The sequence below is a fragment of the Haliaeetus leucocephalus genome, unplaced genomic scaffold, assembly GCF_000737465.1.
Source record: "Haliaeetus leucocephalus isolate CR32 unplaced genomic scaffold, Haliaeetus_leucocephalus-4.0 Scaffold93, whole genome shotgun sequence".
Taxonomy (NCBI): Eukaryota; Metazoa; Chordata; class Aves; order Accipitriformes; family Accipitridae; genus Haliaeetus; species Haliaeetus leucocephalus.
In genome coordinates, this window is record NW_010972529.1 from 1,345,556 (window position 1) to 1,362,568 (window position 17,013).

Genomic DNA, 17,013 nt, shown 5'->3' on the forward strand with positions numbered 1-17,013 from the left:
ACACAGAATTTGAAAGCGTATCCACTGAGCTTTTCATGCTAGCCTTAGTTCATTCAGTATATCTCAACAACAGGAATCCTTGCCAGCTAGCAGGATGCTTCAGTTCGTCTTCATACTCATTTTGCAATTTTGTTACGAAGCTTGTTATAACCTCCATTTTTGTGCCCTACTGCCAGACCCACTGATATTGCAGCCACCTTACACTACTTAGGCATGAGACAGGTCAAGCCTCAGAGCAGAGCTGAAGAAACTACCTGACTTTATGATTTCCATGCTAGCATCCTTCGACAGAAGAGAGCTGAAACCCACCCATCGTGTGCACCAGGGGACCAGGTGAGAGGTGACAACAACTCCATGCCATTACAGAGCAGATCTGGCCTCAACAAGCAGAGGGATTTCAAAGAAGCCCGTGAATTTTGGCCACAGCGACGACTGCTGGCTTCGCTGCTTCAGATTATCTGTGGAGGAGGTAAAGGCTGGGGATGCTGAAGCTGTAGCTCTTGAGCTACACACACGATTTGCCCTGCCACAGTAGTTTATCCATTTAGATCCCCGACTGCTCAGTGTTAATGCTGAAGACAGTGGGAATAATGGAACATAACACAAAAGCACTTATTTTGATGACCACCATTTAGTAAAAAATAGTAATGTACCATACCTAGCCTAATTTACAGTTTAGGGTTACAGTTGTAAAAACCTGAAATGATTAAGCCACCATTTTAAAAATTGTGTGGGATGAGTCATAACTAATATTACATCACTTTTTCATGTGTTTTACTTCCTATCTGAATAGCACAAAATAAGTTTTGAAGGGGATAAAAATAGCAGAAGAAAATCAGCAAAAGCACAAGACTTCTCTTAAGTCTTGCAAAATAGTTTTCTGATTTGTAAAAAAAATAAATCGTAAGTCACATTCTGGTGAACAGAGAGGAGAGTATTGGCCTGGATCCTACTAATTCATGGGCTTGACTGGTTGATGCTGCAGGATGATGGTCCTGCAGCACACATAGGATTAGGATTCTACTTTTGTATGACTAGTCACAAATTGGGAGGAAGAGAAAGGCAAAAAGGACACTAGAAAATCAGGAAACTTGTGCAAAGGGTGTTCTTTGTTTTTTTTCCTTTGTTAGCTAGCTCACAACATTGAAGCAAGGTCTGTGATCTAGCTGACTTCTGTCAGCATCCCATCAGTGATTCTGAACATAAAGGAAGTTGCAGTGCCAAGACATCAAATTTACTCATCAGCATTGCTCAGTCTGACTTGAGATTTAAAGGGAAAATTAAAACCACCATTGCTTATGAATAATTTGACTTTTAAAGTATTTTTGCAAGTATTCATAAATGCATCAGCTGGAGTGACTATGTCTCCAGCTGCTGCAACTTGTTTTCTAATGGGAGAACAAAATCCAAGAATCGTTTTTTTAAGATATGAACTTAGCATACATAGCTACAATGCGTTCAGCACTGACATGACTATTTTCAAGCAATAGGCCACCTGTAGAAGATGGCTATGAATGAACAATTTCGACAATGCGATGCCTCCTGCAACAGTATGTGAGATCATGTTTCTCCCTGAGGTATTTTCCCTGGAAGAATTTGCACATCAAAAAGTTGTTACGCCAAAATGCCAACCCCAAACAGCAGCTGTTGGATCTCTAAGCCTCAGCCTCAAATCACCGCTCCTTTGGGAAACAAACCCAAACTCCCAACAATGCACAGCAGCTGGGTTCTCGGCATAACATTTTTTTTTGATTGATAGATTTCCTAAATTTGTGAGCAAGCAAGCAAAATCTCAGCCATAAGAATATCTCTGAAAGTATTGGAACAACCGCATGGCAAGCACTTCAGTTGCAGCATTGAGCCTCCCTCCCCCCAGTTTATTTTTTCCCCATTAAGAGCTCCGGAGGGTAAAACAGTCAACAAAGAATATTTCTGGGATCAGATACCAGATATTCAGATCAACATAATAGGAAAAGAATAAAGAAGGATTAATACCCTGTCTTGTTTTATTGCTTGGTTTCATCAATGTTTCAGGCTGTATTTTCAGAGTTTTATAGTCCAGTGTTAAATATATTCTCTGGGCTGAAGTATAACCATTTGATTTTAAGATGGGGCAGAAATAATTTTTGACAGCTCAAAGGATTTTTGTAAGCTATTTTTGAGATGGGAATTATACACAGGTCATTTTCCATTACTAAGAAAAAGCATTTGAAATGCTTGGAAATTTCTCATAACTGTAAATTAATAGGGGAATATATCAGCTTTGAAATACAGATTTTCTTTTTATGACATCTGTATATTCTTGCTTTTAATATTTGCATTTTAATACATCAAGAACAAAGACTTTTCTACATATTGTTCAAACAAAAAGCTGTTTTCCAGTTTTGCTTGTTATTCTTCAAGCAAATTAATATCCCTAAAAGCTCCTTTATTATTGTGTCTATAGGAAGAGTTATATAAAAGCTAACTATTTTTGGTAATATCATGGCAGAAAATTTTGCCATATACAAATGAACTAACAACTTTGGGTTTTTGAAGCTGATGTGGGAAAAAAGGATATGGGAGAAGTTACTGTTAGCATCTGTGTGTTCCTGAGTTTTCAAGTATTTTATCTATATAAGCAATTGAGAACTACACAAAGCTTCAGCCTATGACTGAAATACTAGCTTGTAACTTCCTCTTCTTCTTCAATATACACTCTTAGGCTTAACCTAGCATACTGACATCAGCGTGAATGATACTACTATAGTTTCTCAGCAAAATAATTAAACGTAGGCATCTATTTTATCTCAACTAATTCTCCTTTCCCCTTTCTTTGTGGGCAGCGTTACATGGCATCAACTGAGAACTGCAGTTGATGCTCTGCAAAATGCATAAAAGCAAATCTTTTCTTCCAAAGCTTGGTTTGTTTATACCAAACACTTGGTATCACCTCGTACCATTTGGCTTGCTTGAAAACAGCCTTTTTCTTCTTCAGAATAGCACCCAGGAAGAAGAGAGTCCACCAAGAAGGGGGGAAAGAGGGAACAGAATCATCCCCTACTTTGTTTGTGGAAATTACCTCCCAGTACCTTGCTGCGCAGTATGCACAAACTGGCAAGATCATAATTTCTTGACCACAAACTATGGATGCTATTAGATCAAGTTTCTTAAAGCAAAGTCATATGATTTAGAACATAGCAGCTTGATTTTTAAACCATAATCTATTTCTGTCTATATTTAAAAGGCCCAGTGCTGGCACAGAATTTAAAACCCTCGTCTTTCAGAAAACATGTAATGTAAACTCCTTGAACTAATAGCAAATTAAATATTAAAAAGTTGCTAAAAGGCTGTTAGGTGAGGCCCAAGGCAAATTTCAACGTACTCTCCAACTTAGGTATAGTCATGATGCATCGGGAAATATTTTGTTAATTATTTTTACCGTTGTTCTCATTTCTGTCTTGAATTCAAGTCCGTTAAGATAAAATATACTTCAAGAATGAAAAGTTACGGGCAGAATGTACGCTTTTGGAATTCAGACCTGAATTCAACAGAACATCAGTAATCACTATGCTGCAGTTGCATCACTAATCTGTTGAAATTAATAAGGTGAGTGTTAATTTGCAGGTTGAAAAGCTAGATGTTGAAATCTATCTTGTGAATTTATTTTTTAAAAAATAATTTAGTTTTTCACGAGTTTTCCAGGTTTTTTAAACCAAGAAATGCCGATTTAGTTGCTCTCACTTTGAGCAGCAGTAATGCAGGCAGGACGCAGTGTGATGCTGCCATCTATAGTTTAAAGACGAAAACAGACTGCACAGTTCGAATTACAAAAGCAGCCACTGGATCGGTAGGATTTGTAGAAAAAAGATGAGCGATGGAGAGAGATGCACAGCCACATTTGTGTGCTCACATTCCAGCTCAGTGAGCAAGACTGAGGGCCTTATTTAAGCATCAGCAAGACCTCTGTAAGGAGTCCTGGGCTGGACTAAGTCGTAGCTGGCTGCCGTTCTCGCCACCACCCCCATCCCAGATCAACAGATCTTTTTGATGAAAAGGTATCTGTCTACAACATGGGCACAAATGAAAGAAAAAGCACCAGTACATCAGCACTCTTGAAAAATCAAGTTTTTACGTAACTGTATGAAATAGAGATTTGGGAATCTATATTACACTGGCAAGACCCTCACTAGCCCTTAATTTCAAGGCAGGTATTAGCAGCTTGGAAGAAAAAAGTTACAGAAACAGAATCTTCGCACCCCAAATTATTCAGGCATCAAGGTTCTTCTGTATTCAAAGGGGCTCTTCATAAACTTATATCCTTTTGCAGAAATGTGAGTTTTTAAAAAGTGAAAATTGTGATAAATTTCCATGAAAGGAAACCTAGAAACCTGTTTTCCTGTTAAGAAAATAATGGAAAAGTCTTTTTTTAATATGGAAATCCTGTAAATTACCAATTTCTGTCTCCCAGAGTCTGACACTGCCTGGTTTTATTTCCTTTGGTGGTGGTTTGTTTGTTTGTTTGGGTTCTTTTAATTAAAAAACTGAGAGAACAAACACAGAAGTTGCTTGTTTAATTTGGTTCCAACTGAAATCCCAAAAGCAGATGACACTTTTCTGATGTCCTCTATTGGCATTACAAATACATTCATTTTGACCTTCTAACTTTGGAACACTATGAAATCACTGATAAATCAGTTTTTCATTAGCAAAAAATACACAAAATACACGAAGTCTTAAATTACTACTAGAACCTATAAAAACTTATTGATAGTTTTCACCTGTATCTTCATTTTTCATACATCTATAGATACATAGAAAGCTGGAAGCTCTTTACCGGCTGTAGCACTAGGAAAAGCTTCTCACCAGCTGACAGGGGAAAGAAATCACTACACACACACAATACTTTTATCTGATAACTGCAGTTCAAGACTGTCTACAAGCGTATATTCAGCTTCTAGTGAACTTTATAAGCATAACCTCAAGACTTCCTAGTGAATATTGACCATGCAACGTGGCCTCCTCTGCTTGACATTGCCAGAAAGAAGTATTGTATCAGCTGTCCTGCTCCTCAGTTTCCTCTCAAAACCAGATCCAAATGCAGTCAGGAAAACAATGACACATGCGTTAACTCCTATATGGATGGCACAGCTTAAAGAATGCTCCAGGTACTCCATGACGTGTGTCAATCCCGCTGTCTAGCAGCTACTAGCATTTCTAATGAGTTCAGGGAAATTATTTTTCTTTATATATATATATACACATAATATTTACTGCTCAGTACACTAGCTGGTAATAGCATCTTTAAGTGGGAGGCAATATTGGCAATATATTATAGAATAAGTAAACCTACTATTTAGACAATATAATCCACCACCAAACAGATTTATGTTGTCATAGTCTAAAGCTGGTTTTACCTTCCTACAGTCATGCTATCCCTCCTCATAGCCCAGAATGCCTATCTAATGAAGTGTTTTGTAGGTCGCAAGTCAAAACAACATCCTAAAACTAAAATGAGCTTATAGTTTATATTCTACTTTGCAAATCCTGTTATTGGGATACCTCACATCCCTTAATCAAAATCTCCTTGGAACAGAGACTATTTGTACATGTGCTTACAATACCTAGTATACATGAAACTTTTTTTTTAATACCATTATTAGAAAGCTACACTGTATTCTGAATGAGCATTATTACAAATATTTCTTCCACTTTTCTTCAAAACAGTGGAGAAGGGATAGAAAAGTAAAAAATACCTTCTCTACTCTAAACTAGAAGAAAATTGGGTTCTAGCATGCGTTCCTGACAAGTTCTATCCTGAATCTTTCCTGCCTCAACAGGAAAATAAGCACTTCTCATTCTTTATTTTTAAACCTGTTTTAAACCTTTATTTTAAACCTAAAAAGACAAAACATTTCCCAGCAACAAATGCCATTACCTAGATCTTCAGACATCACCTTGTTCGCAACAGAAGTGTTTGTTTAAACATATTGTTCATTTCTAAAGCTTCAATCTCTGAGGTGAACACTGCTTTCCCTGTCCCATCCCAGTTATCTAAGGGTGGGGGAAAAAAATGGTTGCTAGTGTCCACAATCTGTCAGATTAATATTTGCAATTCAGAAAGATTAAAAATAGTAATAAAAAAGCTGAAGTGCAGTGTATACAAATTTAAGAGGCCTGGAGAGCATAACACATGCTTAAATAGGCTTTTACAATATTCATGAAGTCTCTCTTATTCAAACCTCTGCTAAAACAGTTCATTTTCCCTTCTTTTTTACCTTTACTTCTGTCCACAAAAATTCAACTGGTAGAAAGTCTTAATGTACCAATATTAAAATGCTCCTTTATACATGCTAGTGAATTGCAGCTGTGTGCTTTTGAGGCTCATTCTTTTTAAGAACAAAAACAAAACAAAGAAGAAATCGATATGCAAACAATAGAATATCAAACAGGTATAAGGGTCCAGCTTCTATTTCAGTGCCAAAAAAGGAACAATATTCACTTTGCTCTGTAAAGATCAACTATTTTGTTCACGCTTTGTCAGAAGAGTATTATAGAAATTTGTTCCAAAACTGCTTCAGTTAAAGCAGGTGCTTTTACCTTCTTTTCCACTTCTAGAGAAATTTTGCTATTTCACTTTAAGCAAGTTTCACTTAGCTTGGTCACACTCAGATAAAAATCCAGAGCTCACATAAAGGGTGCCAATTATCAGCAGTTCCTCATTTCTTACTTCCTAAAAATGACTCAGAGGCAGAACTAATTGTCCAGTACTGATCTCTGGCGTATGTACTTTACAGCTTTCATTGCCGTTTTTTCTTGCTGAATATTAAGAGGAGTTTAAACATATCACATACTTCTGCATCAAGATTTTAAGTTTCCTCAAAGAGGAACCACACTAACATTCTTGTGCAAGCTAACATCTTGGTTCTTAAAGTCAAGAAATGCAAAACATGCTAACTAAATCCAAGTGACTACAAATTCAAAGAACAAAACTGTCCTGGAGAAAGAGATAGCTTTTATTGCCTTATCAATTATAAGCAGCAAGTTGAACCTTATGATCAATGACCTTGCTTTCCAGCATTTTCACCCCACACTCCCCGTTTTAACTTTTAACAAAGGGTCTGCTGGTGGGATCAAGTACCTTCAGACTTAACAGCGTCAAATGCGCAGGTTCCAAAAAGTTTAAATGAAGGAAGACTCCTAATGAAAAGCTTTTTGAGCAAGGTAAAACACAATACTAAAAGGCTAGATCCAGTATTACAGTTTACTGTTTCAGAAGTACAGACGGCGATTAGGATAAATGCAGTTTCTCAGAGGGTAACTTTTCTGCAATCCTTCTCATTATTTAAAAGGACCCAACAGATCTACAATTACAAAGATACTTCTTGAGAAGCTTAATAAACATACATATCACTACAACTTCCCCTGATAAACCTCAGTCTCATGCACTGATCTATGTGATGCAGGGAATCATCACCTCCAAATTTTTTCTAGACCCCAAAACCCTACAATATCCCATTAATCAGCCACCTACCTCCTCTCTCCCTTAAAATAATAATTAAAAAAATTAAAAAAAATAAATCAATATCAAAGTTCCCAAGAAAAGAAAGCTCACTGAAACAGAAGAGGACACAAAAAAGCCAAATAAACTCACAGGAAATTTATTCCAACTCAGTAATATTTGCTACTGTGTGTATTATTCAGGAACTTATAAATTATATAGACTACTTTGCTACTGTTTTCAGAAATGTTTTAGTAGTACTACATAAGTGAATAATGCACCAGTAAAGACTTTCACTGCAAAAGATTTGTACAAAAAAAGAAAAGCCTTTGTAGAAAGGATAGTGGTTTTTATTGTAGTCTTAGAAAATACTGAATTATGAAAGATACAAAATCAACTGTTGTAATTATCTGTTTATTTTACAATCTGTATGCCATCATACTCTTATGGCTTTAAGATAGTCCGTCAAAAGTATTTTAAAACATGCTTTAACAAAGTATTTTACAATTTCAAAATCGAGTATTTCTTTACTGAAAAAAAACAAAACAACCCAAACTCCAAAACATTTACCTGAGAATTCTGTATCATAAAATTGTCATTCATTCTTAACTTTTGCAAGTTGATGATATAGGCTATAGAAGTCAACATGCAACTTGTAGGTCTACTGTGTTAAATAAATATTTTAAAAATTTAGACACAGCTGGTTAGGCAAAAACCTACCCTCAAACTTCATCAAGTTCATCATGGGTTTAAAAACATGACATGAATTTTATCATATGTCAATGATAGCGATGATTTCTGCGCTGGAAGCCCTGCACCATTTGCTGGGTGGAATTCAGACCCTGGCTGATCACCAGACTGCAGCAGTGGAGCACAACTCTTTGGTAGATATTCTGGCCTCTGAACTTGGTAACCACTGACCCGGTTTTCCAACATCTATAGTGAAGTGTGTCAGGTGTTTGGGCCACTGGATATGTTTAAGCTCCCAGTCGGTCATTCTCTACATACATGCTCCATGCCTTTGTAACAAACATTTAACCCAAGGAATTCCATTTCAGAGTATGGGTACTATTAGGACAATGCTTTAATGCCGTTATCCACGTCATTGCAGAATATCACCAGCTTTAAAAGTGATATTGCTTATGGGCAGTACAGAGGTTTGGGGCTTTCTGTTTTGTTTTTGATTGTTTCTTGTTGGTTTGCTTTTTAAATAAAATGGAGACTTAGGAGCAAAACACTGCCCAGGGTGGCAGCACAGAAGAGAGGCAGTATTAAATTAACCAGGCATATACAGACGCCGGAGAAAAAACCCAGAGAGCTTCACAAGTAATACATATACAGGATCAACATATATAAATGATAGTCATTTAAAAGAATTTCAACTCAATTATCTGAAAATATACCCAAAGCAGTAGAACTCTCATGATGTCTGCCATATAGTATTTATTTCTGAATTTCAATTACTGCAAGCACTGTGATTTATACAAGCTATGCTCCATTAACATAAATTTTCTCCTTAAAAAGGTAATGATATATGATGAAAATCCAAGGATATCACTAGAGATTTAAATCAACTTTCAATCCCATAGGTGAGGTAGTGTAGTCACTTATATTACGTGCTGGTTATGAGAAGTACTGTTGAAATCTGTCAAATTTTAAATGTTTGTTTTAAATAAGTGGCTTAATAGTCTTAATATATTTATTAATGCTATGTTACCTATGGGGGGTGGTGGGAGAAGAGCCTTGCCAAGAACAAGTTTTGTCTCACTGCAAGATAAAACTGCAAAGCAGTATTTACAACAGTCCTTTGCTTAGTTGCTGCCTACTGTACATGCACACAAAAGACACAAAAAGCTAATATACACTCTGAGGTAGGAAATGAAGAATTCCACTGGCTTGTACAAGATTCTTCATGTTTTGTAAACCAGCAAAACCAAAGTTTTCTGTGGTGAGGTTCAATACTTAGTTCTGGTGTGAGAATAACATGTAAGTAACAAAGCATCGTTGGCATACAATATGCATCTACTGCCAAGTAAAAATCTAAAAAATGGGGATTATTTTTAGTGGCTGAATTTCTCCTTCACAAAGTAAATAAAGGAAATCCCTCCAGCTCATTTCCTTATTATAGCTTCTATATGTTTATGCTTATAGCACAAGCCATTGAAAATGTATTATCGGTTTAGCCATAAAAGTATCCTGAAGACTAAAATTCTGAAATAGATCTTCACTGGTCCCAATGATCAGAGAACAAATACATTTGTAGATTACTTTAGGCAATCAGGCACTGAAATCGACAAATTTGGTGCCTGAATACCTCAAAAAAAATCTGTCCTTAAAACTTTCACAATACTTTGATTCCAACTTACCACAAACAGCAGCAAGCTTGAAGGTGCTAGGACAAGTCACAATACAGCAATGAATTTTAACAAGCATATGGCATTCAGATGCCAGAGGATCCAATGCACACTAATCAAAGAATTGCATCAATTTCAAACTTCTGCATTTCCCAGTATGTTGTTATTCCTCCCACAAAATTTAGAGAAGAGAGCGGTATGCTGCAGCACCTCCGCTGTTCCACTTGTCTTAACTACATACTGGAGAGCTAAGACAAAGGCATATATTTCAATAAAAGCTGGCTCTGGCACAGGAATGGGAACAGCAGGAAGCAATGAGCTGTTCCAGAGAGCACTTGCCAGAATCTCCTCATACTGTCATGTCATCCTAACCCATCTACAAAATAAACATTTACAGAGCTATATAAGTTCCCTAAGGTTTGTCTACCAGGAAAAAATAAATCTTGAAGAGATAAGAATTCCATGTATAGAAGTCATTGTGCATAAACACCTGTTAGGAGGCTTTTCTTGAGATGCAGAGTGGCATTAGGTACTGTGGCATAAATCAGAGCGAAGGCTGCTCTATACCCGAATGAAAGCTTTCTGACAAATAAATATCTGTGCACAGAGTTTATACTTTCCAACAACTTTCCTGAACTCTCCTTAGCATCACCACACAGGAAAAGCTCCAGGGCTGACACATACAAATTACACTCTAGAACTACACAGAGCAAACCCAAAGCTTGCCAAGTAATATAATGACCATGCCATTGTCAATGTAGTTTTGTAAGATGAAGTTTCATCTTCTCTTTCACTTACTAAGTTACTTTACAATAATGCTCGATCTCACTTTTAGTTGCAATGTTGAGAGGCTGGCAATAGGAAGAGAACTGATTCACTCATCTGTAGTGCATTTGTCAGTCATTTGCTGACAGAAGTCTGTGATACCACCGCTCTGTCCACACTGTTCCACAAGTGAAGTTTTCTCTAATGTTCTTACAGAAACTGGATGCAGTTCTTGTACTTGATCATATGTTGCATCACACACACTTTTCACACACTGGTAACAAGAACTCTGCTCGCTTGTAGATGTAACACCTGAAAGACCATCTGCTAACTTTATACACGCTGGTATCGCAAGCTCAGATGGAGCCGTTCGTTCTCTCTCCGGGAATAAAAATGAAAGCGGACAATCTGAGGAGGAATATTTTGCAAGTATTTGTATTTGCTCGTGACTCAAAGCTGCTTCCTTACACACCTGCTGGCAAAGTCCAGTCAGATTCTGCTTCGTCTCACCCAGAGTTGACAAAATGTGGTTTCTTTCCTTCAGCAAGTTCTCCTTCTCATTTTGCTGCAAGAAGAAAAATAGCCTTTTAGTCTGCATTCTAACACAAAACCTATAGTTTGTTATGTTCCTAATAAAGCTAAAACAAGACTGTAAATAATCTGGTCTGCTGAGAGAGAAGTCATTTGGCAATAAGAAGGTAAACACTGACACAATCAAATGCCTCTCAAAAGGACAATCCTAACCTCTCTTGAAGTGTTATCAACTCAGCTATTTGAAGTGATTTTTCAGACATACAACTTTTTCAAAACTCGTGCTGGCAGCCAAAAAGTAATTTGTAGTTATTTAATAAATGAAACCTAGCTTCACTTACTGCAAGTATTCCTGAAACACTAATTCTACAGGGTAACATTTAAGCCATTACCACTGGTTTAACAAAACATTAAGCAAAGCAGTCTTCATAGAGATTTATATTTTAAAAGTTAAATGTTGAAAACCAGACATCATGTTTTCACTATAGATACTACTCTGCTAAATAAAATAAATTCAATTCTTAAGTGCTAAGTGCACTGTAGAACAAACAATGGAGTTAAGAAGAGTTTCTAAAGTAAATAGAAAACATAGGAAAATTAAAGAAATAAAACATGCTAAAATTGTAAACAAAGTATTTTCTCCGGAAATGCAGCACTTCGGTCTGTTTCAAGGCATGGACTAGAACACTGGAAGTTAAAGTAGAGTGACAGAGAAATGACAGTTTAATGAATTGAAGAGACAAGAACAGAGGTGCCACTAGGTAGGTAACCTACTACTGGAACAGGAGAATACCAGCTGAATGCTGTGGTGGTGCAGCCTCCCCCAGGCCTCTCTGAGATCTCAGGATAAGCCATGCATGCTTTGGGAAAACCTCCCATTGTGCTGTTACCTTGGTTGCAAGTACAGAGACTTCTGGGCTCTGGGCTCTTTGGCCACACCTGAGCCATCTGCTCCCTGAACTGTATATCAGAATGACTCAGCACAAATTGTAGCCAGAATGTAAAATAGTGACCAAAGCCAATCATCTCGAGACCCTATAAATAGCGATCCAAGGCGAGACCTTTTGAGCTCTCCGGGACTGCAGCAGGCTGTGTGACCCAGCTGGGAAGCCTCTCAGGGTAGATTTCACAAGGACTGAAGGACTGTCTGTCGACGATTTCACGAGGACTTAAAGGCCTGTTTTTGTGAGGTTTACTGAACGTCTGTTGATGAATGCCAACACATAAAAGTGAGTAATTTATGAAACTCACAAAAGGGAAATTTTAATCATAGGTTAACCTCTGTGTAGTTTTGTTCAGAACTGTTTTATCTGTGCATGTGCATTTGCAGTTTGGTTTGGAACTATTTGCCTGTCTCTGTGATTTGGAACTGTTTTCTCTGTCTGTGCGTGTGATTTGATTTAACCTCCATCTGTGCGCAACCCTGCTGTAAGTGCCAGGTGATCCTTGCCATTTTCGAATCTTTAAGTCGCAAATTTGATTGTAACAAATTCCATCAAATCACTGTTAAAATTATACAACTTAATCTTGCGATCTATCTCAAAATATTAATAAATCCTAAACTGCTGCTAAACCAAAGCTGTGTAACAATCTCATTCACAACAAATGCTTTGAGTTTTATTTACACAGCAAACAGGCTTAAGAGTGGCAGACACCATTCAGACATGAAATAAGATTGTCCTTGCTCTGAAGAGCTTACAATCTAGCAGCTATGTAATGCAAAAGGATTTTCCAAACACAGGGCAGTGTATTGGGTTTGTGTGGCAAGGTTGTGGTAGCGGGGCAGGTGGTGGTGGTGGTGGTGTTACAGAGGTGGCTTCTGTGAGAAGCTGCTGGAAGCTTCCCCTATGTCGAAAGAGCCAATACCAGCCAGCTCCAAGATGGACCCACTGCTGGCCAAGGCCAAGCCCATCAGCTACAGTGGTAGCACCTCTGTGATAACATATTTAAGAAGGGGGGAAAAAAACTGCAGAGAACAGCAGCCAGAGAGAGGAGTGAGAACATGTAAGAGAAACAACCCTGCAGACCCCCAGGTCAGTGAAGAAGGAAGGGGAGGAGATGCTCCAGGCGCCGGAGCAGAGATTCCCCTGCAGCCCGTGCGGAAGACCACGGTGAGGCAGGCTGTCCCCCTGCAGTCCATGAAGGTCCACGGTGGAGCAGATATCTACCCGCAGCCCGTGGAGGACCCCACGCTGGAGCAGGTGGGTGCCTGAAGGAGGCTGTGACCCCACGGGAAGCCCACGCTGGAGCAGGCTCCTGGCAGGACCTGCGGATCTGTGGAGAGAGGAGCCCACGGAGCAGATTTTCTGGCAGGACGTGTGACCCCGTGGGGGACCCACACTGGAGCAGTGTGCTCCTGAAGGAATGCACACCGTGGAAAGGACCCATGCTGGAGCAGTTCATGGAGGACTGTCTCCCGTGGGTGGGACCCCACACTGGAGCAGGGGAAGAGTGTGATGAGTCCTGCCCCTGAGGAGGGTGAAGCCGCAGAAATAACGTGTGATGGACTGACCGTAAACCCCATTCCCCATCCCCCTGCGCCGCTGGGGGGGTAGGTAGAGAATCTGGGAGTGAAGTTGTGCCCGGGAAGAAGGGAGGGGTGGAGGGATGGTGTTTTGAGATTTGGTTTTATTTCTCATTACCCTACTCTGGTTGCTTGGCAATAAATTAAGTTAATTCTCCCCAAGTTGAGTCTGTTTTGCCCGTGACGGTAATTGGTTGAGTGATCTCTCCCTGTCCTTATCTCAACCCACAAGCCCTTTGTTATATTTTCTCTCCACTACCCAGCTGAAGGGGGGAGTGATGGAGCGGCTTTGGGGGGCACCTGGCATCCAGCCAGGGCCAACCCACCACAGGCAGCAAAAGGGATGGCAATTCACTAATGAGTATCAAATAGAAAAACATACCATTCATTAAAAATCAGCTTTTTCGTTATTTACCTTCAATGTCATGAATTTTTGTGAGACTTCTGATACAACTGGCTGAAGATGAAAGGACATGGATAACTGAGGGGCTGGTCTAATCATGGAAACAAGCAACATCCAGAAAAAAAGAAAAATAAGGAAATGGCAAAGAAGAACAGGAAACAAGCAAGACCATAAGGAAACAATTGGGAAAAAAAGGGGAAAAAACCCACAAACCAAACATGCCACACATTTTGAGTTCTATAATTAAGAGGCGGAGTTCTGAAGACATACAAAGCTTTAAATAATTTCTAAGAAATAATCATAGGGACTCTGTGTTATCACAATTACTATGTCAATTCACTCCTGGAAAGTTTAATTATTTTCAGTCCTTCTCACATTCCCTTTTGCAGGAGAAACTCATACTGCAATCTCTACAACTTCTTTTTGTAAGAACTGACTAACTTTAAGTGGCATTTTGCAAGAGAAGCAGTTGTTGCCAGTCCTTTTTGCCTAAAATGATTAGAAGGAGTGCTTTCCTAATAAACTTCCACTTGTCAGCATACTGGGAGCAGCTGTTGCCAGATCTCCTAATCTGAAATCACTTTATGTACATTTTGGGTATGTAGAGGCACTCAGCTGTGTATTATGCACTGATGAAATTACCTGGACTGCTGGTTAACACAAACTTCAACATTCAGAAATCGTTATTCCAGTGTAAGGTCCCTGCCCCCATCTGAAGCTGTTGACAGATTAATGTATTTAAATATTATTGTTTTATTTTAGCAGCATTACACTAATACTGCAAAGTAATGCCAGCTAGTTTTGAGGTCACAATAATCATCAAACTGAGAGCTCTCTTAATTCTTCTGGTGAAGAATCTATTTAGTTCACACACTTCCTCTCCTTGCTATAGTATATATAACAAGATCTCAGTTACGTTTTTTGGATCACAGCTTATAGTATGTCACTCACTGACACATCCTTCTCTGAGCTACAGAATCTTTAGGGAAGTAGTGCTTCTTGAGGCCAGTTGTCCTTTACTGTGCTCCCCCTCATAAGTACCCTCATTTTAAAGCTTTGAGGTGAGAAAGTACAAGGAATGTGAATATACACAGGTGCTCAGAAGCTGTTTCTAACAAGCCAACATCTCGAGTGGCCCACATGTATTCTCAAATACAGAACATTAGTGAAAAAAAAAAAAAAGAACACATAGGTTCACCTGCAAGATCAGTAAGCAAAGACTGTATGGGAGTCAAAAATTATATTACCAATACAGAAGATCAAGAGAAATGACCAAACTTAATTCTCCCAGATAACAGTTAGATTCAGTACCGAACAGCATTTTTCTTCCATATAAGTAGAGCTTAACATAAGACATTCAATTTTACAGAATCACTTGGGTGGGGAGGTACCTCAGGAGGTCTGTAGTCCAACCTCCTGCTGAAAACAAAGTCAGCTCTGGGTAAGATAAGGCTGCTCAGGGCTTTGCTCAGCCGTGTCACAAAAACCTCCAAGGATAGAGCATGCACAACCTCTCTGGGTAACCTGTTCCATTGCCTGGTTGTCCCCATTGGAAGAAAGTGTTTCCTTATATCCAGTTGAAACCTCCCATTTTTATTTATGACAATGTCTCCTGTTCTCCTGCTGTGAAGTACTACCCCCTGGGAAGATGAAGCTCTTCCACTCCTAATGGCTATGTGATCTTGAGGACTTCCCAACAGATATGGGCAGATGGCTATTAGGTCTCCCCACAGCCATCTCTTCTCCAAGCAGAAGTCCTGTTTCCTCTGCCTCTCACCACAGAAGTAAATCCAGGCCAGACCATCCTAGTGGCCTTGTCCTAACCTTGCACCAGTTTGTCAGTGTACTTCTGGCACTGGGAGGGGTCAAAACTGGGCAAAAAATTCAGTCTTACATGTGCTAAGTATAGGAGTAGAATCACTGCCCTCAAACCACTGGCTGCGCTCCTGTTGATACAGCCCAGGACACTGATGGCCTTTTTTTCAGCCTGGACACTCTGCTGACCCCATGCTCTCAGCTTGCTGTCTGCCCAGACCCCCCAAGGTCCTTTTCAGCAAAGCTGCTCCCCAGCCAGTCGGTCTCCAGCCTCTACTCATGCAGGGGGTCTGTTTCAGATACAGGACTTTCCCAAGAAACACACCACAAATATTATCTTTTAATCTGAGAGAACAAAAACCTGATAAGCAACAACAAATAGAAATTAGTACAAGACAACATGCTGCACATACTGGAAGCCAGGATGAGGAATTTAACCAAATAATATTTCCTACCAGGTTATAGCACATAGTATTACCTACTTGTCAAGAGTTTTCAAACTATAGCTACACCTTATTATCCTCTCTCAAAGCCACATTACAGAGGATACCACAAGAAGATCAAAGACTAACAGGCCTGAGACACATGACTGACCCAGAGGAGAAGCGAGGCAGGAGTCATCATGCATGAAGCCACCTGGATGTACCACACAATGCCTTTCACAGATGTCTCTTTTTTTCCACCCACCTGGAAATTATGCCTAGACAGATCTTTAAGTTTCTGTATTTGTGCACAACTTAGACAAGTTTGATGGTGCATAACACCAGTTCCTGTCCGACATGCTCAACAGCTCCAAACAAGGTCTTTTCAGGAAGTTCTGAAAAAACTTACCTGCACAGTTGGAAAAAATAAGCAACTGGAACATGTTTGTGCCTAGAGCGTGAGTCATACATAACTCAAATGTCACTTCACAATTCTCACTCATTGTCTAGAGCTTGCACAGTGATATCTGTCAAACAGCAGACATTCAGTCTGTTCCAGCACAGGTCCGCAGAAGAAAGGATATTATACTATGATTATCAGTCACTTACTCAACTACAGGTCTAATCTTGCAGATGATTCTCTAAGTCGTCCCCCCCCCACTAAGTGTTGCACAATATTGACAAAGTTACCTAACAAACAGAAATGACAATATGACAAC

General features: G+C 39.2%; 1 protein-coding gene across 9 annotated transcripts in view; it reads right to left on the minus strand.

Annotated features, from left to right (window-relative positions):
* BACH1 (BTB and CNC homology 1, basic leucine zipper transcription factor 1) overlaps nt 1-17,013 on the minus strand; it is a 76,510-nt gene that overhangs the window by 38,283 nt on the left and 21,214 nt on the right. For 4 of the 9 annotated variants that reach the window (XR_775490.1, XR_775491.1, XM_010585283.1 and 1 more), the window contains exon 5: nt 11,072-11,164. Coding sequence is in view for 5 of the 9 variants with exons in the window: in XM_010585283.1 (XP_010583585.1) it covers nt 11,072-11,164 (93 nt within the window). In the remaining 4 variants the exon portion in view is untranslated. Of the gene's footprint in view, nt 1-434; nt 459-7,636; nt 11,165-16,613; nt 16,704-17,013 lie in introns of those variants that run through there. The other 5 variants (XM_010585280.1, XM_010585279.1, XM_010585284.1 and 2 more) reach the window with 4 other exon arrangements.